Consider the following 26415-nt stretch of genomic DNA (forward strand, 5'->3'; position numbering starts at 1 on the left):
ACTGGTGAGCTGCGGGATGCTAAAAAAAAAGAAGAAGCAAAAATAGTAATGAAAAGGTGCTACTCTTTCGACAACAACATACGACTTTGATATTTCCCCAAACTAGATATATTTACCAAATGAAAAACAAACCACTTCTGTCAGTTGCTCACATCATGTCACTCACATGGGTGCGGGAAAACTACAAGCTCGCGGGAGCACTGCGAACTTTCTGCGCAAGTGCGCTGGTTCGGTCGCTACCACCTAATTACCCTATGAACTTCCAGCCCCCTTAAACCCTTTTTTCTCTCTCCCTCGCCTTCTCGTTCCGCTCACTTCCACATGACCGGCAGTATGGAAGTGATTGCAGACTGACATTTATTCAAAGACGATAAATGTATTTTCGATCGTATCAGCTGTGACAGTGTAATGTGAAAGACACGATACGCCTAGACGGGACGTTTTATTTCGATTAAGAAAACCCCAAAGGATGGAGCGAAGGCGAAGGAAAAGCTTTTGGGTAATCCACGCGTCTGTCTGACACTTCCCGCTTTTGCCGTAGGTTTGTCAACTCTTCGTGTGCTTGTTCATATGCATTTTGCAGTTGGTATAATGGTACATGTTTGCGTTAAAAAAAACACACACACCTTAAAAGGAAGAACATACAGTTCCACAAAATTTCGATTAAAAATAACTCTTAGAATAATTTTATTTTGTCGTTTTGTTTCAACTTTGTTATTGCTAGGCGCATAGTAACCAAATATCGTAAAATATGTTAAGATGTTTTCCAAGATCAGTATTCATTAAATATTCCATGAAGAGAGATTTTTAAAATGCATTAAATCAAAATATCTTGTGCAGTTTAGGTCTTCTATTCACATTTTGTCAATAAGCCTGTGGCTATCTCACGATATGGTCTGATGTATTTCAGAGAAAATGACATTTTAGTCACAAACTAATCTCACTGGCATGAGGCCATGTGGTTCCATTACCTCTTGTTCTCATTTTGCGAAATAAGCCAGTTTACCCACTGGCGCTTTCTGAAAGCGGGGCACTGCAGGGGGTATACCAATAACTGACATTCTTACTTTATCATCTTAGATTAAATTGCTAAACGGATTACAGGTTGACGAGGAATGTTTCAGTATTATACCTCAAACACTAAGTGTCTCATTGCCAGTTTGAGATCTCTAGAAGTTTCAAGAAAGAAAGGAAGGAACAGGTTAAGTATTACGACTGTGCAGTCAACTAAAATGCCATCACGTTTAACCGAATGAAAACGAATAGCTTCTGGTACTTGCATTTCATGTAAAAGTGATTAAATCAGCTTAGTGTGATGGAACAATGAAAAAACGGTTGTCTACAACAAAATGTACTAAATTAATTAAATTGTGAGAGCAGTTACCTTGATAGTTTTTTGTAAATGTCTTATTTTTTTCCAGCGCAAGGCCGGCTGTTCAGCATTCGTTTTTAATGACGGGAAATTCCATTTCAATAGGACAACACACATGTCATCATTAACACGCCTATGCAACATTGGCCTTCAGCCACAATTTCAGTAACCACATTCTCTTGTAAAGTTCTGCAGTTATAGAAGTCATTACTGATACGAACGTTTTTGCTTTAGGGATTATTGTATGCCTCGGGAAGCCATGACCTGTAGGTGCTGCGCTGATAGGTGTCCAGTTGATAAACAACCTTTGGAGACCCCTATCTCTCTTGTTAAGCGCATGGCGGTTTCGAGGCTTGTGGTGTGACAAAGACATCCCATACATCTTGGCGCACTGGGTTCTGGTGAAAAATGGTCGGAAATGCCTTTGTCCACCGGTTTGGCCTACAGGAAACCGTAAAACTACAGATCTAAATTTGGGAAGGCGACGATAGCTTTGGAATTTTCAAACCACCCAGAACAGGGAAACAACATGTATCATAATTTGTGAGCATGTCAGTCTGCAATAGGTCTATAATATTAATATTAATAATAATAATAATAATAATAATTATTATTATTATTATTATTATTATTATTATTATTATTATTATTATTATTATTATTAATATTATTATGCCAATTTATACCAATGTACGTTATTAAGCACAAAAACACCATAAAAACCTAAAAATAAAAGTAGTTATAGACAGTATGAGAATATAATAACAAATAACTATGAAATAACACACTATTCAAAAAGCTCAGTATTGACGATGGTTAAAGCTACCTTGTCACGTTTTAACTGCTTATAACGAAACTAAACAATTCTGTAATCTTCTGTATTCTGTCATTCTGTAATCTAAAAGGAACAGTATCGATATATAACAATAAGGTGATAAGTAGTCCAGATCACTTATGAGGAGATATTATGAGCGCTTTGAAAAAAAAAAAAAAAGGTTAAACTGTGTGTGAGTGTGTGGTCGTTGATGCGTGCGTAACATTATGCAGTTTGCCAGAATACGTTAATAGTATAGAGGGGCTTTAATGATAAAACCTTTCTGGCACTGTTTCACGTCTTTATAATGCCGTCTCCAGAGGCTACGAGGCTACTATATCTTAACCCTACATATGAAACCTCAGAATAAAACACAAACTAGAGAACAATGAAAAGGAAATAAGATGCTATCAGTTATTTTAATGGCAAGTGGAAAATGAAATTTTATATCAAGCATGAACTCAGATGAGCTGATTGAACTCTATTAACAAACTATATCCTAGTTAAATAGTCATTGGCTTCATAGAAACAAAGGTCACAGTGGTGAAGATGCAACGCTTCTATAGAAATAAACACACAACAGTGGCAGTTCTGATCAAGCTCAAGTATCTGATCATTTAACCAGACATCATTCAACTAGGGGAAAATGCACCCTAGATTTTCAAAATACAGGAAAATTGGACTGCTTTGTTTTTATAAAAATTAGAAGTATATTAATTTGAAGTCATTTACACACTACAGAAACCACATGCTTAAATAGGTTCATTCTTTTAGATCCAGCATAGTATGACCTGGTTAAACCAACAGGATTTTCACCTATTGGGGCAACAGGTGCAATATTTCTGATGCTTTTTAGAACATTCTGTCTCAAACAAGCAATCCTGAAGAAGTTTGATGTGTTTTTTGGCAAACACTGACTGGAGATTAGCTATGGCCTAATTTTCAACATTAGTAGTTCTCCACTGAAAATGTCTGTGTGTGGAAAACTGTATGGACTAAATAAACTAAATAAAGATTGTTTACACATAGCATATATGCAAAATACTTTAAAGTAATAATAGTAACAGACTAGTGGAGTGGGCAGAGTGACCTATTTGGCGGTATTTGTTTAGTAAACTGCTGATGGATGTCTTTGGCTCATGAGAGTGTGACTGGTTTGGGGTGACTAACACTATCTGTGGGAATCACCTCCGCTCCCATTCCTGGAGGGCTCCAGTATGTTCCCTTCAACAGACTCAAGTCAGCTCATTACATCAGTATCGTAATTTTCATGAGTTTATTGCTGAGGTGTATTAGAGCAGGCATTGTGGTAAACAGTGCAGTGCAGATTGAAGAATGTTGGTTTTTAAAGTGTCATATTGAACATACATCCAGGGAGATTTACAGTTGAGATAAAAATGTAAATTCTGTTCAGAAATTCAACTTATATTCTATAATTTGTACTATGTTGTTCTGTTCAAGTTAACATTGAAAATAATATGTTTTCATAAATTACCATATTTATGTCCAGATTGTTAATGCCAACCCACGTTTAGGATGGTAAGGGCTAGCTACTTGCTTTTTGGAGCTAGAATTTGAGTTCAGGTTACAGTGTTATATACAGGTTACAGTGTTAGGATGCAGCTTTCTTAGCTGATTGTACACACACATATGCACATGCACAGACACACACACACACACACTTATGATGCATTTCCTAAAATACTTGCCCTCCTATTTTTAGTGACTGTCATGCTTTATTAATTGAAATTCAAAACATTGTTATATTTTTCTGATTATTCCATAATCCAGTGTGCAAAAGTTACATATATCACAAGTAAATTAGTAAATTTAGACACCAGTAACATTTTGTGCAATATTTGTAGGTATACAGTATTTACTGAAAAAAGGAGTAAAAACAGCAACAAAAACAACAATAACAACAACAACAATAATAATAAAAAAATTACAAGGTGCTTTATAGAAGGATAAAGTAGAAATAAAATTAAGATAAAACATAAAACCAAAAATAAAATAGAAGAGCAGAAAAAGTATAGAAGTGACATACATTAACATTAGAGTATTAAGGAATATCGTCTTCGATTGAAGTATAAATTCTGATCGAACCAGTTCAATCAATGATTTACACTAGTGTTATAAACTAATGTTAGAGACTGTGCTTCATAGTTATGTCACAGATATTTTATGTCTAAGTGAAATGGTGGTGTGTTTGTATTTGCAAGAAATAGATAGCTAGAAAGAGGATGGACAAGGCTTTTAAGTAGAACTCACACCCATAAAAGAGGCTTAGTCAGAACTAGAAAGTCATGCATTCAGACTCTTAAAATTCAGACAATGCTTACTCATTCATAGCAATACTCTCAAACTTTCTGACTCTCACAAGTGCTTTATTATATGCATCTAGGCATTAGTCATATGGGTGCAGACATTTCTAATAATGCAGGACAAACATAGACATGTAGGGGCTAATCACAATATCTAGCCATCTCTACATATACATAGATACATGATGTGATGCAATACAGAACTATCATATTAGCTTATATGCATAAATATGAAAGGAATTTTGCTATAAAACCAATTGTACACAATATATATGTACAATCAATATGGTTCTGTTTGAATCATAATCATGAATAGATGTGTTGTTATAGGCCTATCTATTAAAAGGCCACTACTACCAGAGATTCATTCAAACATCTGTTCCAATAGGTGCTTTCATTTATTTACACTGTAAAACCTAACAGAAAATAATTAAAGTTGACAATTTAAAAATTACAGAAATGTGGACTCACATAAACTTATTCAAATAAAATAACTCAAAATGTAATTGAAATTTATTATATTCAGAAAAAAAAAAAAAAATCCCACATTCTTAGGGCAGTAATGAGTTGTTTTTCAAAATTGTTTAGTGTTCCCTATTATCAAATCAAATAGCCCACAAAGCTTTCGGTATTTTGCCTCGAAATATTGTGATCAAGATGTTTTAATCACTAAAAAAAAAAAATCATGTTTAGGTGAACTGTCATTGTTGTCGGCCTTGCAGAAATGCAGGGTTGAACAGTAAAGCTCTAGATTATTTTCCAGCTAGAGATTCCTACGTACAGGATAACACATAGGCACCGTAATATGAGAGATCTTATCAATGCCTGTGTATTAAGCTCTGTATTGAAAACCAACCTATGGGAACCTATTGGCTGAACACTCACCTCCTATTCAGCTAGGTAACTAACTCATTGTGTTGCGAACTTTTACTGCTAACAGTGCGTAGCAAGTATAGAAAAGCTTACTTATCTCCGCTATCCCAATGAATTTGCTAGTTTGTCAGCAGCCTGTTGAACGGCTGCTGCCTGATAAACATGTTTGAAAGAGATTTTTTTAATTGTGTATCCATGCAGCTGCACCAGTGGCTCTCAGTGCCACTTATTTACGGTTCACCCTTCCAGTTTACCTGCCAGTGTTTATGTCTGGTCTAGTGGTTACCTGGCCTCGTTCGTACACATTTAATTTCGGGGTTTATCGTAAAGTACGTTGGGATTGTCTGTCAAAACGAGTCGTCTCTAGTAATAAGAATCAAAGAGTTGCTATTTAGCTTCTGGGCTTTATCCTTTCGTGGGTAAAAGCTGTGGAAGTTGAACTTGACAAGCAAGGTTTGTGTGAAGACAGACTTTACAGCCTGACATTTTTCTGACCATAAATTTATAATGTTAAGTACGCCACAATTAATGCAGTTGGTACAGTTAAATAAATTAAGTAAATTGTATACATTAAATTATTTAAGGCAAGCCATTTGAGTTGACAACTCAAATATGAAGATATTTAGGACGTTATTAACTGAGATAACCACAGCAAGAGATTATAATGTTTTTCTACCAGTTTTTGTTTCTTTTTCTACCTTTTATATATTTACCGGGGAGGTCAGATGCCAGTACACTACTCATTCTGTGCGCTTACGCATGCAAACACACAAAGAGAGAGAGAGAGAGAGAGAGAGAGAGAGAGAGAGAGAGAGAGAGAGAGAGAGAGAGAGAGAGAGAGAGAGAGAGAGAGAGAGAGAGAGAGAGAGAGAGAGAGAGAGAGAGAGAGAGAGAGAGAGAGAGAGTACTGTGGTAAAATGAAACACTGAACTGCGCAATTAGGCTTGAAGGATTTTATTACCCAGAACACGACGGCGTCATTACCGCAGCAAGTTCGTGCAACATCTAAGCTCTCTTAAAGTCGTCACCTAAGCTGTTCTGGCACCTCACACTAGCGGATCAACGTGCACTGTAATTGTATTTGGCATCTTTTCAAGTTAGCTGTGGTTACATTGTACGTATAATACCAAAGCGTACATGCCTGATCTACACAGGTGATATGGGCTTACACATGCATCTTTTGGCCAATCAGAGTTAACTCTGAACTCTTCAGTGTGTACATGTTACATGTGAGAGATATGGTTCCATAAAAGATAGTGTGAAGACAAGCCTTTATGATTGCTACAGTGTCTCAAATAGGTTCTAAACGTAATTGTGTATTTTGAAGAGAGATGCTATTATCTCCGAAAAGGGTGAGCTCCAAGAATTATTGCTCTGGTTCCTCTTAAAATTGGGTTCACTTCTCAGATAGAGTGATGGTTCAAAATAACAGTCATTTTCCATATTGTGATAACGAAAATGTAACGGCAATCTTGAAAAACCTGTTACATGAAATTACATTGGTGTTCAGAAGAGTGCCCTCTGGTGTTACGTTTCTGCAGCGTCATTTACCTGGAGATGCAGGCCAATTCTGAACATACAAGGACCCTACGGGATAACTTCACACTGTGCCACTGAAAGGAGGAACCTGGAAGGTCTTCAAATGTTCTTCAACCTTTAATTTGAAGAACTTTCAAAGTAAAGTTTCTGCCAGATTTAAACTGGTTTAGAAAGTGACATGATCACTTTCATCTGAATCCTTAGACATGAGCAATGAGAATTTTCCTCTAGTCACTTAAACATGTCACTTAACCAGAAACTAAAAAGAGAAACTACTTTTATATCCTTTTGCTGTTTCTCAAGCCTCTAGTAATGATAGACACACTTTTCATAATGTAACCTTTTCCACTCCGTGCTGCTTTATATAAGCAGCCCAGAGCTTAGGACCAAGAGCCTCCCTGTTTCACGGTGGTCTCCTCAGGATCTCACTAAAGGCTGTAGAAATCTCACCCCAAGTGCTCTCTCATCTTTGCTGCCATTTAGATCAATAACATGATCATTGGGTTTAGACTTTAGAAAGTAGAAGTTTGAGTTGCATTCTGAGTGTAAAGTAGTAATTTGAGGTGTTTGATTTGGTTTTTGATTGAGGGTTCTTGAAGCTGAACTGATTTAGCATTCACATGTTCAGCACCACTTTGTGTCTTATTTTTAATTCATCTTGCATTCTGTCTGTTTGATTGTCTGAGTTAAATTCTTGCCACACAATGCAATGTTGTTGAAAGATTTGGGCTGTAATTTAAATGTTTTTATATCAGTCTTGTAGAATTGTACTTTAAGCTTTGACACAAATTCCAGTGACACTGTCTTGGGTGTTAGGGGTAAAATTTGTAAAATTCTGACACTATATACAGTGGTCAATCTGCAAAGTATACCTACTGAGTTACTGTGTACTTTAGGTGATTTTCAGGGTCAGTGCTCTACTGAAGTAATTATTTTGGGGGGGGGATTCCCACCTTCTAATTGGTTACATTTTGAAATAAATAAATCATTTTCAAACCAAATGCTTTAAAACTTTCATTTAATTTGACTTTAAAAGGTTTTAGAGGTTGTATTAGCCTCAAACATAAGTTAAGGCTTGATAAGTTAAGGAAGTGCTTCTTCCACTGCTGACTTCATATAAGCAGCACTGTGCTCCTCAGGATGCATGTGAGCAGTAAGAAATAGTGAAGAAGTGATGGAAAACAGGCCAAACTGCAGTGCTGACTGTGAGTCTGCATCCTGCTTCATCCAGCCGGCAGTCAACAGCCAGCAGAGCGGGGATATCCTACTGAGACTCTGCACTCTGTCCACGGTAATGACATACACACACACACTTGCATAGACACACACACATAATGCAAGGTATGGTAAGATGGTAAGACATACAGCCTAAACTGTGCACTCAGGCCTGGATGATGTTACTGTTTGTTTTATGATATCATGATACCACATTATGCCTTTTGCTTGTGTTTGTGTGTGTGCACAGAGAGTAATGGAGGTACAGAGCAGGTCTCTGTCTCCAGTGCTGTGTGCTGTGGTCTGGACCCTACTGTCCTGTGGGATCCTACTGGCTTTCCTCTTCCTCATCTTCACCATCCGTTACAAAAACAACAGGTACAAACAGCCCCTCATGCCTTTCCATATACCATCACCCTCCTGTGCCATTCTCCCATGTTTCTTCTCACAGGCCTTATAGCAGGCAGTGAGTTTCCTTTTTCCTTTTTTCTTTATTTTTGTACTATTTCAAGATCGCTAGAAATAAGTCAAAATCGTTTAGAGAACATGTTTTGATTCTGATTACTTTATCTATCAGGATTGTGAAAATGTCCAGCCCCAATCTGAACATGCTGACTCTGGTTGGGAGTGTATTCACATACACCAGTGGCTTCCTGTTTGCTATAGAGGACAGATCACCCATACAGGGAGCAGGAGCAAGAGCTGTGCTGATGGTACACACACACACACTCACATTCTCTCTCTCTCTCTCTCTCTCTCTCTCTCACTGATACACACACACTCACACTCTCTTTCTCTCTCTCACTGATACACACACACTCACACTCTCTTTCTCTCTCTCTCTCTCTCTCACTGATACACACACACTCACTCTCTCTCTCTCTCTCACTGATACACACACACTCTTTCTCTCTCTCTCTCTCTCTCACTGATACACACACACTCACTCTCTCTCTCTCTCTCTCACTGATACACACACACTCACACTCTCTCTCTCTCTCTCACTGATACACACACACACACACACTCTCTCTCTCTCTCACTGATACACACACACACTCACACTCTCTCTCTCTCTCTCTCTCTCTCTCTCACTGATACACACACACTCACACTCTCTTTCTCTCTCTCTCTCACTGATACACACACACTCACTCTCTCTCTCTCTCTCACTGATACACACACACTCACACTCTCTCTCTCTCTCTCTCACTGATACACACACACACTCTCTCTCTCTCTCTCACTGATACACACACACACACTCACACTCTCTCTCTCTCTCTCTCTCTCTCTCTCTCTCACTGATACACACACACACTCACACTCTCTCTCTCTCACTGATACACACACAGACACTCACACTCTCTCTCTCTCTCACTGATACACACACACTCTCTCTTTCTCTCTCTCTCTCTCTCTCTCACTGATACACACACTCACTCTCTCTCTCTCTCTCTCTCACTGATACACACACACACACTCTCTCTTTCTCTCTCTCTCTCTCTTTCTCTCTCTCTCTCTCTCTCTCTCTCTCTCACTGATACACACACACACACACACACATTTGTGCATTTAGTTTGTGTCCAGATCACAAATGAATCTACAATTCATACATTTCAAGGAAAAGATTGAATATGGAAAAACTTGTTTCAAATGGAAATCTACAGTAAACAAAGCTTGTGACATCACGTTGATGGTAGCTCAAAATGATGCTGTGGTTAGCTACAGGTGCACATATTAGCATTCACCCTCCCAGCTTCATGGCGTTGTGCAGTGGGGGGAGAATTAGTTAGCTAGTGGGTGAAATGGGATATAGCTAATATTGGGAGAAAACTGGGGTAGAAAAAAAGCTTGAGACACTGGAATCCCCTTTTCCCCAATGTTTGCATGACACAGCTCTGTAGACCAAATCATACCAGTTCCCTGATATTGGAGTGCTCAGTGTCCCTTGAAAAGTCAATGAATGTCACTAACCATGTCTTAGCTCTGCATTTGAGTTTATGCTGAATGCATGCCTGACCCTGTATTTATTTACATGGGTATGTGCATGTGTGTCTATCCAAGCTGTCGTCCTGCATGAATTAGCAGTGGCTTAACGGTTCTCATAAATAAACACTTGGAGGTCTTTGTCCCCCAGTGATGAGTTTATCAGGGATTAGGCAGCTTCAGTTTCAACATGTGAAACCAAAACAAGTTCACATACCTCTTATGTAGGGTAAAACTGCTCATAATCTCTGACAATACAACTTCTCATTTTTTAATATCGTGCAAAAATTGCTGGTAGTACCCTAGCACTTCACATGTCTTGCGCATGTAATCGGTGAGTTCAATAAAGCATAGGAGTCATGCATAGAAGTCATGTTAACGATCACTCCGTTTCCCACGCTGTCTCTGGGTCAGGTGCGGGTATGGATGCTGTGTGTTGGTAGCTCTCTTGTGTTTGGACCCATCCTGGGGAAAACATGGCGTCTCTACAGGGTCTTCACCCAACGTGTACCTGACAAGAGAGTGGTGAGTGAGACACAGAGCTATACAGACACTCTACTAAAAAACAGCACCTACACTTTCAGACAGGGATTCTTTGTTTCTTAAAATTCCTAAATTATTGGATAAAAGAGGTCTGAATATTCTAATCTAATATGTACTTTTGGAGATACAAGACAGTCCTAATTTGTTAATACTATCAATGTCTCCTGTTGGGTCTTGTTACTAACAGTCAGGATATGAAGCATTTGTTGTTTGTTTCATCGCATTTCAGATCATCCGCGACATTCAGCTCATGTTTATGGTAGCTCTGCTGATCATGGTGGATGTGGTACTTCTGTCTGCGTGGGGTCTTACTGACCCTGCTGAGTGTTCCCGGTCAGTCAGCGCTGTGGTCAAGGTACTGCACTGGTTTACAGCAGTTAGGAACACTGTTGCAAGGCTCACGAGACACCCTCGGTCCTTAGCAATGCTTCAGTCATCCAGGGGTGGGAATGTGCATGAGCACTGTTTGGCCCTGATTTCACTGGGTATGAAAGATGGCCTAGTTCCTCTCTCCTCATTCAAGACATTGCCAGTCATTCACAGGTACCTGTTAGGTCATGTATACCTAACTGGACAGTTGGCACTCTCCTCCAAGCTCAGCTGTCCTATGTCCCTTGCCTTTTCATTTTGGTACCTGTGGTGCAATAGAGGGAGCTAGACAGACTCTTCAAGGCCTAGACAGAACTGGTAATGGCATGGGGGAGAACAATTGGTATAGAAAAATACTGGCTAAAAGGCAAAACTAGCTTGTTTTGCCACAACTAGTTTGTTTTGACTGCTTTAAAATGTACATCTTGTCCAGAAATGGTGATTAAGCTAATAATGAATAAAGGCCAGCATGGATCATTTCTAACTATCATTTAATGCGCTTCCATTTAACACTGTCTTCTGGACTGCTACTACTGGACTATGACTGATGGGCTCAGTTTTAACATTGTGGGGATGCAAAATAAATAAAAAAACCTGTGTACTGCATCTGATCGCACAAAGTCATGTTGCTGTTAATATTGTCTAGCAGGATAAACAGTAAAGCAATGCTGTGTTTCACATCAGGGGTTTTTCCCTATATTTTAGGTAGTAGGATTTGATATGCGCTACTCCTTGTCTCAGATGGACTCCTGCTCCTCTCACTACACAGACCTGTGGGTCACTCTCCTCTCCGTAGTCAAGGTAAGACCTCTTTCACATTTTATAGGCTATGAATTCCTATATCTTCAACACCTTTTGCAATACATGACTGTCAAAGTGAACAGCCTTCCGCCTAAACCTTCCTAACACACCCATTCCTGCTCACCAAAGGGTTGTTAAATAACTAATCAGGTTCAATATAATAATGAAACAATGAAACTGCATTTTGCTCCTAAACTTCACACGAGTGTCTTCAACTATAAGATCAGACTTGCTGTGACAAAGGTATTACAATGAAAATCAAACAGTGTGAAAAATGCTAAAGCCCCAAGGGGATTCTGTCATGTTCGGGGCATCCTACCTAAGTTCCCTTTTATGGTCTTACAGTTTACAAACTTATTATTTCTATGATTAAAAAGCTCTGAAGAGAATATCCTTATACCTGACAGCAACATTATAAACTACACAACTGTATAATACGCTGTATTTGTTTTTAATACAAACATTTTAATTGTGACCAGTTGTGTTGAGGCCAGTTGTGTTACCATTGTCTAAGAATGTCTAACTGCCTGTAATGAGTGCAGAACAGTATTAGAGTAAATTGACCTTTAATAATAAAGTTTGAAGTGATAAGCCATGTAGTAGTTAGTAAAGCTCTCTTGCCCTCTTCTGCAGGGCAGTGTGCTGCTCTATGGCACATACTTGGCTGGGCTGACCAGCAACGTGAGCCTGCCCCCAGTCAACCAGACTCTGCCCATCGTGGCTGCCGTGTGCCTTACCACAGCATCCACTGCCGTGGCCGTCCCCATCTCTCGCTACCTGTATGCCTGGCCCAACCTGGTCTATGGCGTGGTGTCCGGAGCCATCTTCATCTGCACCACGGTCATTAACTGCTTGCTGTTTGTCCCTCAGGTGAGCAATGCGCAGCCTGCTTAGCTAGAATCAGCTAACTATTTTTATGACACAAACATTTGGAATGATTGACACAGGAATGATTGACAATGAAGATCAGGTGAGGCTGAACATCAGTCTATTTTTAGTGTGAAAGTATGGGAGATACTGTTGTATTGAGGGATATGCCTGTTTTTTCACGCACAAAAAGTCCCGGGTAAATGTTGAGTCAGACTTTGTCAGTAGCTTCTTCCAATTGATTCAAGTTTGAATTTAAATAATGAATTGGGGCATTACCAATCGATAAAGCTAGCTCAAGACATAGTGACTCAGCAGCCAAGATCAAAGGTGTGGACCCAGAAATCCGTGTCAATGTGGTGAGATCATAGCCTGTGTTAGTTAATTGATAGAGTGGTCCTTGTCTGAAATTACTGACTCACTCTTTTTTCTAACTACTGATAAAACAAGCATATGATAATGGTCAGTGGTCAAGAAAAAAGTCTGGTGATTGTAAATAACATCTTCTTGTCGATTAAAGTCCCAAACAGAAATCAGCTCTCAGTCAGTTTTGGTGATGTACCGACAAAAGCTTATTTAACTAAAATGTTCAATATGTGGAGTCACTATCTTCGATTATGTACATTCCAAAGTAACCCTGGGTGGTTGTGATCCATCTCCTCCACATCCTGAGCCAGAGGGTTCCTGGTTCAGATTACATTTAGAAACAGACAGCATGCTACCTACATGCCCTTCATACCTACAGCAAGACACTTATGTGGCAATATAACACCCATGTCTCCTATTACCCTAGAATGGTTGCCGAGAAAGGGTAGGCATGCTTAATTCAACTGAGTATTTGACCTGAATATTTGTCAGTCAGCACTGACAGTTACATAGAATTGATTCATGCAAAGTAAACATCCTCCAGACTGGCACCAGCATGGCACCCTCACACACAGATAGAAAACAGTGCTAGCACACACTGCATGGAGCCTAAAGACCAGGAAGGGGTATAAATGTTCATGTTAATGACAAATGAAGTAGTCATCAAACATTTTGTGTGCATATAGAGGAGGAGGTGTTTGTGTGTACGTGTGGGTATGTATATGTGTGTGTGTGCAGAATACCACAAAAGCATGAACCATGCACATCTGCAAATGCCTCAGAACAGTATGAGGAAACTGCAACACCTATATAAGTAGGAACACTCTGATATGCCTCAACTTTCTTTACCTTGTTTTCTTCCAGCTAAGCCAGTGGAAGCAGTTTGAAGAGGAGGTGAACCCCCACTCCAGCCAGATGGCCAAATACTTCAACAGCCCCGGCAAAAGTCTACGCTCCATCTACAGCGAGGATGAGATCTTCTACCTGCTGGGAGAACACGACTCAATGAAGAGACTAATCAGTGAGGTACAAATGTTGTGCTCCATCATCATGCACAGTAGGGTGACCCAACATTTCAGAGATCCCCCTGCTCCCGAAACCCCGCAGAATTTAGCTCCACCATAATCTAACATGCCTACTTATAATATCCCTGATGTTCTTCAAGACCACGATTAGTAGTAATATGTGAGTTGGATTAAAGTTGGAGCTCTGGTTGGCAGGAGGAAGGGCTGGGGCTTTATGCCTTATGTCTCCATGTATACACTGGTGTGCTGTGTGGAAAAAAAAGTGTAGTTTAGCAATTGGAAAGAAAAACAAATTTGGGTAGAATTTGATAGAACTTTACTAAACTGGATATGTAAGGAAACAATGAACATGACTTTAAAGTGCACATTTTTTGTCATAATTAAGGGCCTTACTATCTATATTGCATGAAAGCTCCATAGTATTTTAATACATAGCCCCACCAAGCTGTCAGACTGCACTTTAACCTCACAGTCACTAAATCATTTTCAATGAAGTCTGCTGAAAGACATATCCAGAACAACAAAATTGTGTCGTTGTCCAATTATGTACACCAGGTAAACACAGACCAGTTGTACATAGTAATTATGGACTGTGACATGACACTGTCTTTTCCATGCATCTCTTTAAAGAAAACACTAAAGGGCTGCTTGGAATTAAGATGGCACCATGATCTTTGAGGTCAGTAGTTTATGAATGTTCCAGATGAGGATTCCAGGGCTGGGTGTGAGAAGCTGTGTCCCATGCGTCATTGACCCATATTTGAAACACAGCCCTTTTGTTTCACATTTCCTCAAAGCACCGCTTTATTACCTCATATCCTGTTAAGGCTTTTCCTGTCTCACTCTTTCACTTGCAGTGCTTTTTTATCTGTGCCTTTGCCATTTTCAGTGACCCATATGACTGTACAGACTAGCGGTCATATGTATAAAAGAAACATAAAAAAGAAATAGAAATATAAGAAATATAGCCATTGATCTAAAATCAATTTTTCACATTCATATCCTATTACACACATTAGTATTGACAAGAGACAACTGAGTCTAGTTTGTGCTTGGCTTTGCTTTATGCATTCAGGCTTTTCAAATTTAAGAAATGTGGTTTTGTTCTCCCACGTCTTTGTTCTCCTAATGGCAGAAAAATGCAGTGATTGACAGCCTCCAAGAGCAAGTTAACAGTGCCAAGGACAAACTGCTGAAGCTAATGTCTGTGAGCCACCTTCAGGCTGAAGGAGAAATGAGCACTTCTGCCACCAACCTCAACTCATCCTCCACCCGGACCACACTGGTACCTCTCGAGCGTCCTCCTGAGCCTCCTCCATCTCCACTGCCTGTGAGAAGTGTGGTGTCTACTCCCCCTGCTGCACTCTCCCCTCCTCCATACATGCTTCCACCCTCACTTCCTGATCCCTCCTCATCGCTACCGGTGGTCTCCCCACCTCGCACCTCTCACAGTCCAGATGGGGCTTCACAGAACTCTGAGATCGGTCAATCGAAGCCTGAGAGTGAAAGTCTGACAATGTACACAGATGTGATGCAGTCCAAAGTGAACATTGTTGCGAACTCTAAGAGTGCCTCTGTTGGCCTTGGATCCTCATCGGTAGGAGACATACTGCTGCATTCGTCCGTTAACCTGAATAAATTGGAAGGCTCCACGCGTCCGTCCCCTGCTTGGTCAAGTCCATCTCAAGGATATATCGCAAGTTCAGCGGTAGATTCCATTGTACCATCAGTGGTAACGGGGGTAGGTTGTCATGGGTATGTGAGCAGCGAGCAGCTGCAGGAGATTCTGCAGGACTTGAGTGTGGATGCTGTAAGAAACTCACTCAGATCACCAAATGGAGTGAGAAAAACCTTTAATCCTGTTCACGATGATCTTAGTTCCCTCATCACCTTCTCACCTCTCGCTCCTCTTTCTCCGCTCTCACCACAGTCACATCTACAGTTTTGTTTCCCCAGCATCTCACCATATATGATGCGAAAACGAAGGCCTCCCTTCCACTCCTCCAGAACGGGGTCACCTCCCTACTACTACCCAGGCTCAGCACCCCCTGGCTGTAGGAGGGCATCTGCGCCATCTAGTCAGGAGAGACTGAGGGAATGTGACTCCAAAAAAGCACAGTTTGTCACAGCGAACTCCTCTCAGTGCCGAGACTCCCAGAGTGGGGATGAAGAGGGGAGCAAGAGCGAGGGGGCTCGGCATGACTCAAATGCTCCATCCCAATCTGGCAGGAGGGCTTCAAGACGAACCCGTCAAGAGACTTCATCTAAGAGACGCCCCATAAGTCCTTTGGCAGGACATGTGAACCGTGGAGGTTCAGCCATGTCTATGGTGGGGACTGGAGCCGCAGACCTGTATGGATACTCCGACTCCGAATCCAGCAGTTCTGAGGATTACAGCTACTACCATCGGCCCTACTGTGAAGCTTGCCTGCACCACCCATATGCCTCCAACAGCGAGAGCAGCAGCACCTCAGAGACCTCAGACAGTGAGTACATGGAGCTGTACCACTCTTCCCACCCTGTGGTCAACTTCAAAGATGACCTTAAGCCTACACTTGTCTGAACAAAGTGGAGTTAGACAAAATTAGAGAGAAGATCTAATATGTGAAAAGATATGACAGAACCTATTTGCCATTTCTGAATGGCTTACCTGTTTGTTTGGGTCAGAATATAAATATTGTTTTTTCTCTTCTGCCTTTGCAGACACTGGCAGCTTAGCCCTAAACATGCCTCAGCACAAATTATTCACCATTTATGGGCCTCCTCACCTTATGTCTCATTAGCATATCTGTGTTACACCTGTGCTTGTAGTAAGAGAGAGAGAGAGTTAACAGTGAGATCATTTTAGGCCTTTACAGTGGGAAAGAGAACTAGTTTACATTTTATTCCACTTAATGTGATTTATTAGATGCTTGTGAGCCTTCCTTGACATTCAATTATATTGTGTTTATGTGTGTGCATATTACACGCAGTAAAGTATTGTAAATACAGTTACTGTGATGAAATTTGTTATGACTGAATAATTAAATAGCTTTTAAAAATATATTCTGAATAAGAATATTTTGAAAATGTATCACATAGATCTGATTGAAGTTTTACAATACAAACATATTTCTTGCTATCTTAGGTGTTAATCACATAACATAAAAATGTGCAACATATATATCTTTTCACATTTTGTCAATGTGGCACTACATTTGTGTCATTTTGATTTTAGCGTTATATATTCTGCATACACATTAATGAAAGAAAAGTATATTTATGGAGCAGAGTTACTGTACTGAAGAGACTAAACTGACCTGAATAAAATCACCTCATTTATATATGTGTCCCAGTGTTTCAGAATGCTCAAAGGTCAAATTCCATACTGTATTTGTGTTGTTTTCCATTTCTATTTATTTTTGTCAAGTTTGAATGTAAGGTCATTTTGGGCACTTGGTTTATTATTTATCTAATTTATTTTTTTAAGAAAAGGAATGTTAGTTGTGGACACCTCAATTATTATGTCTTAATTGTTTATAATTGTAAACTGAAGTGTTACTGTTATTGTTATGCTTCTACATTTCCACTTTTTTCCTTTGGTTTGCATTTTAATACTATTTAGTTTCAATTTCAGGCACAATAGCTTGCTCTCACTAATTTCTTTTACTTGAGTGTACCTGCTGTGCACAGTATGGTCCTTTGTCTAATCATCATACCCTTCACACACTAAATTTGTTAGATTCTGTAAAATGCAATGAGCATCAGATAATTTAAGATGCCAATAAATGTGTGTTTTTAATGGAAGATTGACTCTAGACTATTGGACAAATTAACGCTGCTGCTGGTGCTGTGTGTGTGTGTGTGTGTGTGTGTGTGTGTGTGTGTGTGTGTGTGTGTTAGCTTTGCCTAGACATATCTTTGCATTATAGAACAAAAAAGATATTTTACCTAAGCATGACCAGTTCTTTTTGAGATCCATGGCTTTTCATGTTTTAAAAAGAAATAGAACATAATTATTGTATATGGAGAGGACTGAATAGCATGTATGAAAAGAACTGGACATGCACGTGTGATGTTTGTAGACAAAATATGGTTATAAACCTCCTGCAGGCGCTTAACTAGCTCAAGAGTAAAGCGCCATCCAATCTTGTCAAATAAGTTTGACCTAAATAAAGTTTCAATTACATTTTCACATCATATATAACTACACTGCAACAATGTCAATACATTCTTAAAGCAATGTATCTATAGTATCCACTGTGTTCATTTTACCTGGTGTTAGAGCATAGATTCTCACTGCTTAGCTACATCAAGAACTTTGGAGAAAACACCTGTAACATGTATATTAATGAAGAAAAAGGTAAAACTCGACAGTGGAGAAAACAGCAGCATTCATGTAAGGATATGCTGCTGTATTCCCTCCCAACTGTGACATGGCCTGACTCTTTACAGTTCTAAATGGAGGTGTGATAGAAATGGTGACCCAGATAGTCTCGACAGTTGATGTTGATTTGTCAGATACAAGGTAGTGTCTTTTCCTGCTAAATGGTGGAATTACATTGGAAATGACATCTTGCCTGAATGTGAATATGGAAAAACAAACAGGATCTAACAGTGGTTATATACAGTAAATGCATTTACTTGCATTTTAGAGATTACAAATTCCATAACCCAACCCAGAGCATGAGGAAAGCTCCACAGGACTCTTAACCTCTAACCAGCTCTGAATGAATAATAAATGAGAAGTGAACTTGTTCAAAATCACCTCCTGAGTCTATCTTTTATTCATTCTCTCTCTCTCTCTCTCTCTCTCTCTCTCTCTCTCTCTCTCTCTCTCTCTCGTTGTCTTCCCTATCAAATTCTTCCTTACTGATGCCATCAGAGGTCTATCCATTAGGGTTTTATGTCATTATCTCTCATCCAGAATATTAACAACAAATGATTTATGTGAAAAGCTGGCTGTGGTTTGAGTCCTATATGATTTGGGCATCAGATAACAGAGCAATGTCAGTTGCCTCACATGTTTTACCACCAAGTTTGCACACATAGACATTTGTTTATATACCTTGTCAGGATGAGGGGACAAATGTGAAAGAAATTGGCCAAAATGCTGAAAATACACAATTACATACATATGCAAAGAATGATTTAATCTTAACCATAATCTTTAACCTTAATCTCAGTAACCAGAATATATTTTTCCATTTCATCTTAAAACAATCAAACAAACATATAAAACATTATTTCTATAAAAAGCACTTTACCTTTTCAGGACCATTTTGCTGATAAGGCAGATTATCCTGTCTTCCTCTAGTTTCTCTCATATTCAGGAACTTTGTGTTCTGAGCTTTGGTCCGAGTGATGAACAGAGGCTTTCTGCATGTAACTGAACAGGTAAACGAACACAAGAAATCTGTTCATGATACATTGTGATTTTGACAATATATTTTCTCATGCGTTGAAAATTTAATAACCACAGTGTTTATTACTGAAAGAGCTTGGTCGCATTTAAAGTCACCAAACAGTTATTAAAAACATAAATCCCAGCACTGTAGCCAATTGTAATCTATTTCATTTAATGTAAAAAAGTGATTAGTACATTTTTAATTACGAGTATACAGACAATTCTCTATAATACCATGCGTAGGCCAATAGCAAAACTGTAGACAGTGTCAGTCAATTAGCAGCAATACAGTTTGGTTACCAGCGGGCCGCAATTAGCGGTTTTATAACTGAGTTGCTTCTTTTCTTGGTTTAAATCTTTTGGTGGTTATACAATCAATCTCTCTGTTTACGCGCCCACTTTTGCCCTAAGAGCGTCACCCAAGTCTTTCGGAACGCCAGTGACAGATTGGCAAATTACGCCATGTGTTCTGCGGACACAGCCTTTCGATTGGTTAAGAAGACCATGTTCCCCCGCCCACATAGAAAGAAAGGCGACGGATTGGCTACCTCCGAACTTCTTAGGCCTTCATGCGCGTTCACATTTTCCGATTCTCGTAGCTACAATTTGGCGTAGGCCTTTCGATGCGCACGTGCGCGGACACTGCTGCTTTTCTCAAGATACGCAGTTTGCGTTCGATTAGGTCGGAGTGACAAAGAGAACGAGCACGGACCGACGGGGAAGGAATAAAAGCCAGATTTCGGGCTTGCGGTGTGGATTCTTGTCGGGTTTTCTTTACGGAATTGTAATCTGGATAGTTTTTAACACTCGGACTCGAGTTAATCGGATTCAGTTTTTATCGCCTGTGTGTATGGAGTTACGCGGAACTGAGAGGCCGAGGATTTCTGTCTTCAAATTGGGCAACTGGAAAATTCTCATTCGAATCGCTGGTTAAAGCCAGGGAGCCGCCATGGCTGGAGCTGCTGGATCGTTGAGTCTCCACCTTAGTATATGAAAAAAAAAACCCTCAGTTGTACGGTAATAAGAAGTCTAATACACTCAGATTCCTCGATTTTTGGAGGGTGCATTAGAGCTTTTTGTATTCTTGGGGTAAAATTGTACACAAGCTTTACAGGGGAGAACCGGCAGGTTGTGTTTGAGAGAAACTGGGAAAAGGCCAGTTTCATGACTAATTTGCTTGACAGCGTGTATTCGATATTTTATAAGTGAACTGAAATAAATACTAAAATACGAACAAGAGGAAAAAAATGATTTGAGAGAAAGATTGCCGGTGGACGGGAGAAGGTTGAGAGCCAGTTGAAGAATACGTTTGGGAAGGGTCCTCGGACGACGGAGTTGCCCCCCCCCCCCCCCCCCTTACAAATTCTATCTTGGAGATAAACGGGCCCCAGTGTGTCAAATTGGATATTATTCGTAAAACATAAAGCGCATTCATTACGAGAGACACGTTGGATTTTGGAAAGGAGTATGTCTGGCCGCCCTAGAACCACCTCCTTCGCCGAGAGCTGCAAACCAGTGCCGCAGCCATCCGCCTTCGGCAACACGAAAGTCAGCAGTGAGTATGGGGGTTGCAGACCCTGGTGGGAATTCACCGGCGAAGTACAATTCATGCGGTCGCAAAGGCAGCAGACCCGTCACCTGAGTTATCAAAATGTTTCCATGCGTATCGGCCCATTTATTTCATTAGCTGAGATTTCACCTTTTGGGTAAAGTATAACGTGACGTGCCCCGTTTTTGAGTTGGTCAGCGCGCTCCGCTCCGTTAAGGCCTTGCTGAGGAAGAGCTGGCACACGCAGTCTCCGATATTTGGCAGCGAAGCGGTCATCGTTGAGCGTCTAACGTCAGAGACGATATTGTTACAACAGTTGTAGCGACTTGAATACTTTTCTTTTTAGTTCAGTAACCTGTCCTTGGGCAAGACTTACGCAGCTTTTGAGGAATATATGCCACAAGTCGATCTGAAAGCTTGTAGAAATCTCTTCACAATCTGCCCAATCAACCCTTTGCCCTGTCGTGCACTGGATAATTTAAGGGTTTTTTTGTAAACAGTGAAGAAAGTGTTTTATGTGCCAAATGTTCTCATACAGTGCAATGATTAAGCAGTTTGAGCAGTCGTGTGAGACCAGTAGAGAAATAAAAAATTGTTCTAATAAAGAGACATCGCATAATTTGAGTTCGTTAAATGAAATACCGTTACACTCGGGTTTGGGAACATGGCACGCTTAGGACATGGTCAATATGAAGGCCTTATTTTAAACTGTATTAAGAGATTTAATCTTAGACAGATTAAACTTAACCAAACACAGCACACTACAATTAGTATTATATCTGACCGTTTTAAACACGTAAACTTAACCTGTGTGTAAGCGAGCCAGGAATGAGATGGACACGGCCGTTTGGGTTCTGCACCGGCTGTGGTGTCTCTGTTCTCCTTTCCTTCATTGTGTTAATGGAGATCTTTGCCTCCATCCAGGAGGCACTGCAGTTGCTGCTACTACAACAGTGGAGGTGTTCAAAAGACAACAGTTCTGCACGCAAGTGGAACCACATGAAGTGTGCCTGCTGTACAGTTATATTTCCTGACCTCTAAGTGGGTGAACTTGAGATGCTTAGAGTCCCGGTCCAGTTTTGATGATTGCTGATTAGAACTGCATAGATCAAGGTTCTATTTTAAGAGAGAAAACATTGAAATTGATTCAGGTGTTTGGGATTGCTATTTATGCTGTAATTTATTTATGGATGGAAGAGTAAAAAATGCATTGATACATTGTCCCTTTTATGCCTAGCGAGATATAATCACACCAGTAGAATTTGTAAGCGTGTGAGTTTGTTCAGAGCTCTCACATGAATTGCTCTGCCCAGTTGGATAACTTGTTTAGATCAATAGTTTGAGTGTGATTGTGTAGACATAATGCCATGTCCTCCTCATGGAATAAAAATGACCCCTTAATACTGTCGATTTGGTACATATGGTGTCACCTTTCACCATACTTCATTACCATTTTTCTTGCTTGTGTGTGTGTGTGTGTGTGCGTGCACGCACTTTCTTGCAACCTCAGCACAACTCATTATGTCCTAGTGTGTAGGGAAGTGTTCCCACTTTTGTGGTGACTGGGTTCTATTCGATTTTTACAGTTATTCACATGTTCCTATTTCACCTTATGTTTTAAAGAATAAAGAAAATCGATAGATAAAGCATGAAATGCATATTGGATTGCCTATTTATATATGTGAATAATGGTGTCATTAATAGTAATTTAATAGTATAAGTAACAGTGATAGTATAACCATTCCTGACTTATACCTACCCTGATTCAGGGTGTGCAAGTTAATGGATTTCACTAAAGCAGTAGAGTACATCTGTGGCCAATGAAGGAAATGAATCCATTTAAAAATTTTGTCCCATTGTTATTCTTAATTGTTATTATTTAACTACTTCATTGTTACCAAGCGGTATTATTACTGTGAAAAAAATAAAGTTCAAAGATGTTTAGGATCAATTTAAAGAGTGTTAAAGGCACAGCATAACTATTTTCAGCATGATGCCAACATGTTGCCTATTAAGAATGTGAAACACAAACAGAAACCTGCTTCAGTATTAATTTCAACCTGCTCCAGGATGTCTGTATAGTACACTTTGATCTTGTACCATTTCTTTTGGAGAATGCCCAAAAACGCCTCCTTAAGCTTGTAAAAATGAACCAGCCTTTGTTCTGCACATCACAAGTGGCTGAAACATGGAATCATTAGAGCCTAGCAGCAGGAAATGACTGCACCAGCCACACCAGACCATTGAATGGCACAGCACAGTGAAGCTGACTCCCTGCTACAATGCAAATATATCATAAATAGATAAGTGCAGTTACATAACATGGGGTTAATGACTAAAGTCTTTCAAAGTAACAGGCACAGAACCGCATCTTGAGTGGCCCCTCTGACTGCTGAGCAGAGCACATTATTCCCACCTTTAAAATTTTCCTGTTCAGCTCTGAATTACTCATTCCTTTTTTGTAGAGGTAATCTTTTCTTTTGCCCTCTTACTAACAAATCATTTCACTTAAGATAAATGCCCTCAAGTAGCCTTAAGAGCTTAAAACCCATTGGAGAGCTCATCACTGCTCCTATGAACCAGGTGAGGGCCTGAAGCTTTATGTAAATACAGGAGCTCCACATAGAGGATTTCCCATGCATGTAAGTAGGGGAGCACTTCTCCCAAAGACCCCTCTTTTACTGCGTATTCACTGACAGAAATGTGTGAGGGGGCAGTTGTAGAGTCCCATAGGCAACACGTTCTCTTAAAGGAAGAGCCTATACGTTTTTTTTGGGGGGGGGGGGGGTTTACTGTACACAGCCGTATTCAGGCTTTTCCTCTTCCTCTTCTTGAGTTGCTTCTTCATGTGTTAATATTCACCTGTGGTAGTGGCCCATTCTGAAAAAGTGACGCTGCATGGAAAACCTTTCATTCTGTTTTGTGCATTTAAGAGTTATCAAACATCTGATTGTCACTGTGGTTACACATATCAGTATTCTCAGTAGCTGTGGTTTGTTCTTGTAGTCGAGACAGGACATGCTGTTATGTTTCTGCTGTTTTATGGGTAGAAGGAAGCAATGCAGAGGAATTAATCATGTGAGCTCATCATCATAGTAAATTGATTTTTTTTTAAAAAAACCTTACCAGGAATGCACTGCACGCAGGTTGGTCCAGTTGGGCTAATGTCCAAGGTCAGAATGCCAGATGAGGGCTCTGTCCTGACATCAAAGATTTGATGCAACTACAAACTGTCTCAAATTCACGCCCTGCTTCCTATTCAACACTGTGGCTTTAACAGCAGCAATGTCAGCCACATTACTATTGTTGGATCTAATGCCTTTAAGTCCTTTAGATGACAATGTCTCTGCTTTTGGATATGGGGAGAGATACATGTTACTTTTCTCATTCATAATTACGCGTGTACACGCAGAAATGTCTGGGCAGGCTGCTTTGGTGGGCGGCAGTGGCGGCAGCAAGATCTGAAGTGGGAAGTGTGACTCGTCAGACTGCCTCCCCCAGATTTGTTTGCCGGAAAAGGCAGCTGTCCAGGAACAATGAGACCCTTGTTTAGCATTTAAAAGCTATTGCGCACCAACCGTCTCCTTGTGTGAATAGATACAAAGCAAATTTAACAGGATAAACCTGGTTTGTTTTGTGATCATGCAGTGGATTTTTTTTTTTTCCTAGTCGATGCCTTTTAATGCCTTTTAGCTGTTTTGACCAAAAAAGAAAAAAGCAAAGCTGTGGTCCTGCTGCTAACTTTGGAATGCTCATGCTTGTTTGTTGGTGTGCCTGGTTTCATAAAACATTAGTACATTAGACTCAGTTTTTTAAAGAAGCAGCAGCAGGCAAATCTGTGCATATAAAATGAATCATAGTATTTTTTCACATCTCTCTCAAGGGGCATGGCAGAGAAAGGCTTTGCTTTTCCTGTTTTCTCCATATGCTCCCTTTGTAATATGACTGAAAATGTTATCACCAGTTCTCAGCTGCAGTACACAAAAAATGACTTAAAAATAATCAGAATGGTTCTTATTATGGTTAGACTGAATGAAAAAGGTGTTTACTTTCAAACCTTTTATAATGTGCATGTCGGCTATACAACTCCACTTAAACCAAACTACATACCAAACTACAAAGGCCGTCAGGGAGTCATTCAGTGAGTAATTAGTAATTCTCAAGTCTCTCATTAGTTTAATCAAGGGTCCCTAACAATTAAGTGCATCAGGCACTAAAGATCTGCAGTGTCCATAGCCTTAGAGTCGATTTGTTTGCAGGCAGAATCATACTAGGTCAACTTCTTTTGGTCAGATATGCATTGCTGGCAGTAAGAAAGGGACCTTTGAGTACTAATGCTGAGTTAAGTGGGATTGGTCACAAAAACAGCTTCTACACCAGCACTATAAGAGTACAGCTTTGAGGTCTGGGAACAGTAGCCCTGGGTCCCAGACTGTGTGAGTCTGCTCTATGGCAGGAAGTAGTAGCATGGGGGATGGGGAATAAAACAGATCCAGAGAGGGTGTGGCACACGCGTGCACACACACACACACACACACACACGCACAGGCTGTGAGTAGGCTTTGTACTTACTGCAAGAGGAGGTAGGCTACCATATTTTTCAATCAGTCTTTCCCATCCACTATTGTTCCTTTGATCACCTAAAAGGGAACAATTAAAAATGCATGAAAAGAAATCTTAAAAATGTTAACATCTGGCTTGGATACGGTATTGAGTCTAAATCTAAGGTATGAGTAAGATAGAGGATCCTCAGTTGTGGTGTTGTGATAGGAGGTCAACACGCAGTATTTATTACATTTGAAACTGCTTTGTGCTTTTTCTACATTTTATATATGTATTATTTTATGCTATTTTAAAAAGCCAAATAGGGAACAGTAAAGGGCTTTAAGAAACCATTATGTTTTATGCTCTTTTCCAGTTCCCTAAAGTACTGTTCAGACAGGATGAGAAATCTTAATAAAAATTTCAGAGCAGTGACTGGCTACTTGATTTATGCATGGTTGTCACACACACACACACACACACACACACACACACACACACACACACACAAAAGTTTAGCTTTGCTACACATCATAACTACAAAACAACTACAAAATCACAACTTTTTTTCCCCCAAGCCAGCCAGGTTTCTAAGGCTGGCTCAGGCCTTTCCAGACCTGTTGCATTTTCTTTTTCCACAAGTATTGTCCTGGAAATTGGGACCTCTAAGTATTCGAGTTTACAATGGATTCCCATTATAAGTATGTCACTAATCACCACCAGTCACTGCGTTTGTCCGATGGATAATTTGCGGTTATTTTGACTGTTTTAGTGTTTCTTTTTTGTGTGGGCAAAACAGTAAAGGACATATTCAAATGCAGAAAGTTGGTGACAAGAGAGA

The 26415-nt window shown here is 39.9% G+C and overlaps 2 protein-coding genes across 6 annotated transcripts in view; both read left to right on the plus strand.

Moving 5' to 3' along the window:
* On the plus strand, positions 1-18761 carry gpr156 (G protein-coupled receptor 156). Of its 3 annotated transcripts, none has more exons than XM_027011862.3 (10): positions 1-541; positions 8062-8213; positions 8388-8515; positions 8715-8850; positions 10541-10651; positions 10899-11024; positions 11744-11839; positions 12473-12709; positions 13937-14098; positions 15233-18761. In XM_027011862.3, the coding sequence occupies exons 2-10, from the start codon at positions 8097-8099 to the stop codon at positions 16658-16660; spliced, it is 2541 nt and encodes an 846-aa protein (XP_026867663.2). In that variant the 5' UTR covers positions 1-541; positions 8062-8096; the 3' UTR covers positions 16661-18761. The 3 variants fall into 3 exon arrangements, with proteins under 3 accessions (XP_026867663.2, XP_026867666.2, XP_026867664.2); XM_027011865.3 differs by having other exon boundaries at positions 1-537; XM_027011863.3 differs by having other exon boundaries at positions 1-499.
* Positions 18762-20169: 1408 nt separating this feature from the next.
* The window catches only part of gsk3ba (glycogen synthase kinase 3 beta, genome duplicate a), a 29918-nt gene continuing 23672 nt past the window's right edge, over positions 20170-26415 (plus strand). For 2 of the 3 annotated variants that reach the window (XM_027011895.3, XM_027011897.3), the window contains exon 1: positions 20171-21038. In XM_027011895.3, the coding sequence (XP_026867696.2) occupies positions 20951-21038 (88 nt within the window). In that variant the 5' untranslated portion in view covers positions 20171-20950. Of the gene's footprint in view, positions 21039-26415 lie in introns of all 3 variants that reach the window. The other variant, XM_027011896.3, reaches the window with a different exon arrangement.

This window comes from Electrophorus electricus, chromosome 4 (genome assembly GCF_041902795.1).
Source record: "Electrophorus electricus isolate QZ-2024a chromosome 4, ASM4190279v1, whole genome shotgun sequence".
NCBI lineage: Eukaryota > Metazoa > Chordata > Actinopteri > Gymnotiformes > Gymnotidae > Electrophorus > Electrophorus electricus.

Coding starts and splice junctions, on each gene's coding strand:
- gpr156 (XM_027011862.3), top strand. CDS start 8,097: ATGGAAAACAGGCCAAACTGCAGTGCTGACTGTGAGTCTGCATCCTGC. Junction 8,214..8,387: donor GACTCTGCACTCTGTCCACG/GTAATGACATAC, acceptor GTGTGTGCACAG/AGAGTAATGGAGGTACAGAG. Junction 8,851..10,540: donor GAGCAAGAGCTGTGCTGATG/GTACACACACAC, acceptor TCTCTGGGTCAG/GTGCGGGTATGGATGCTGTG.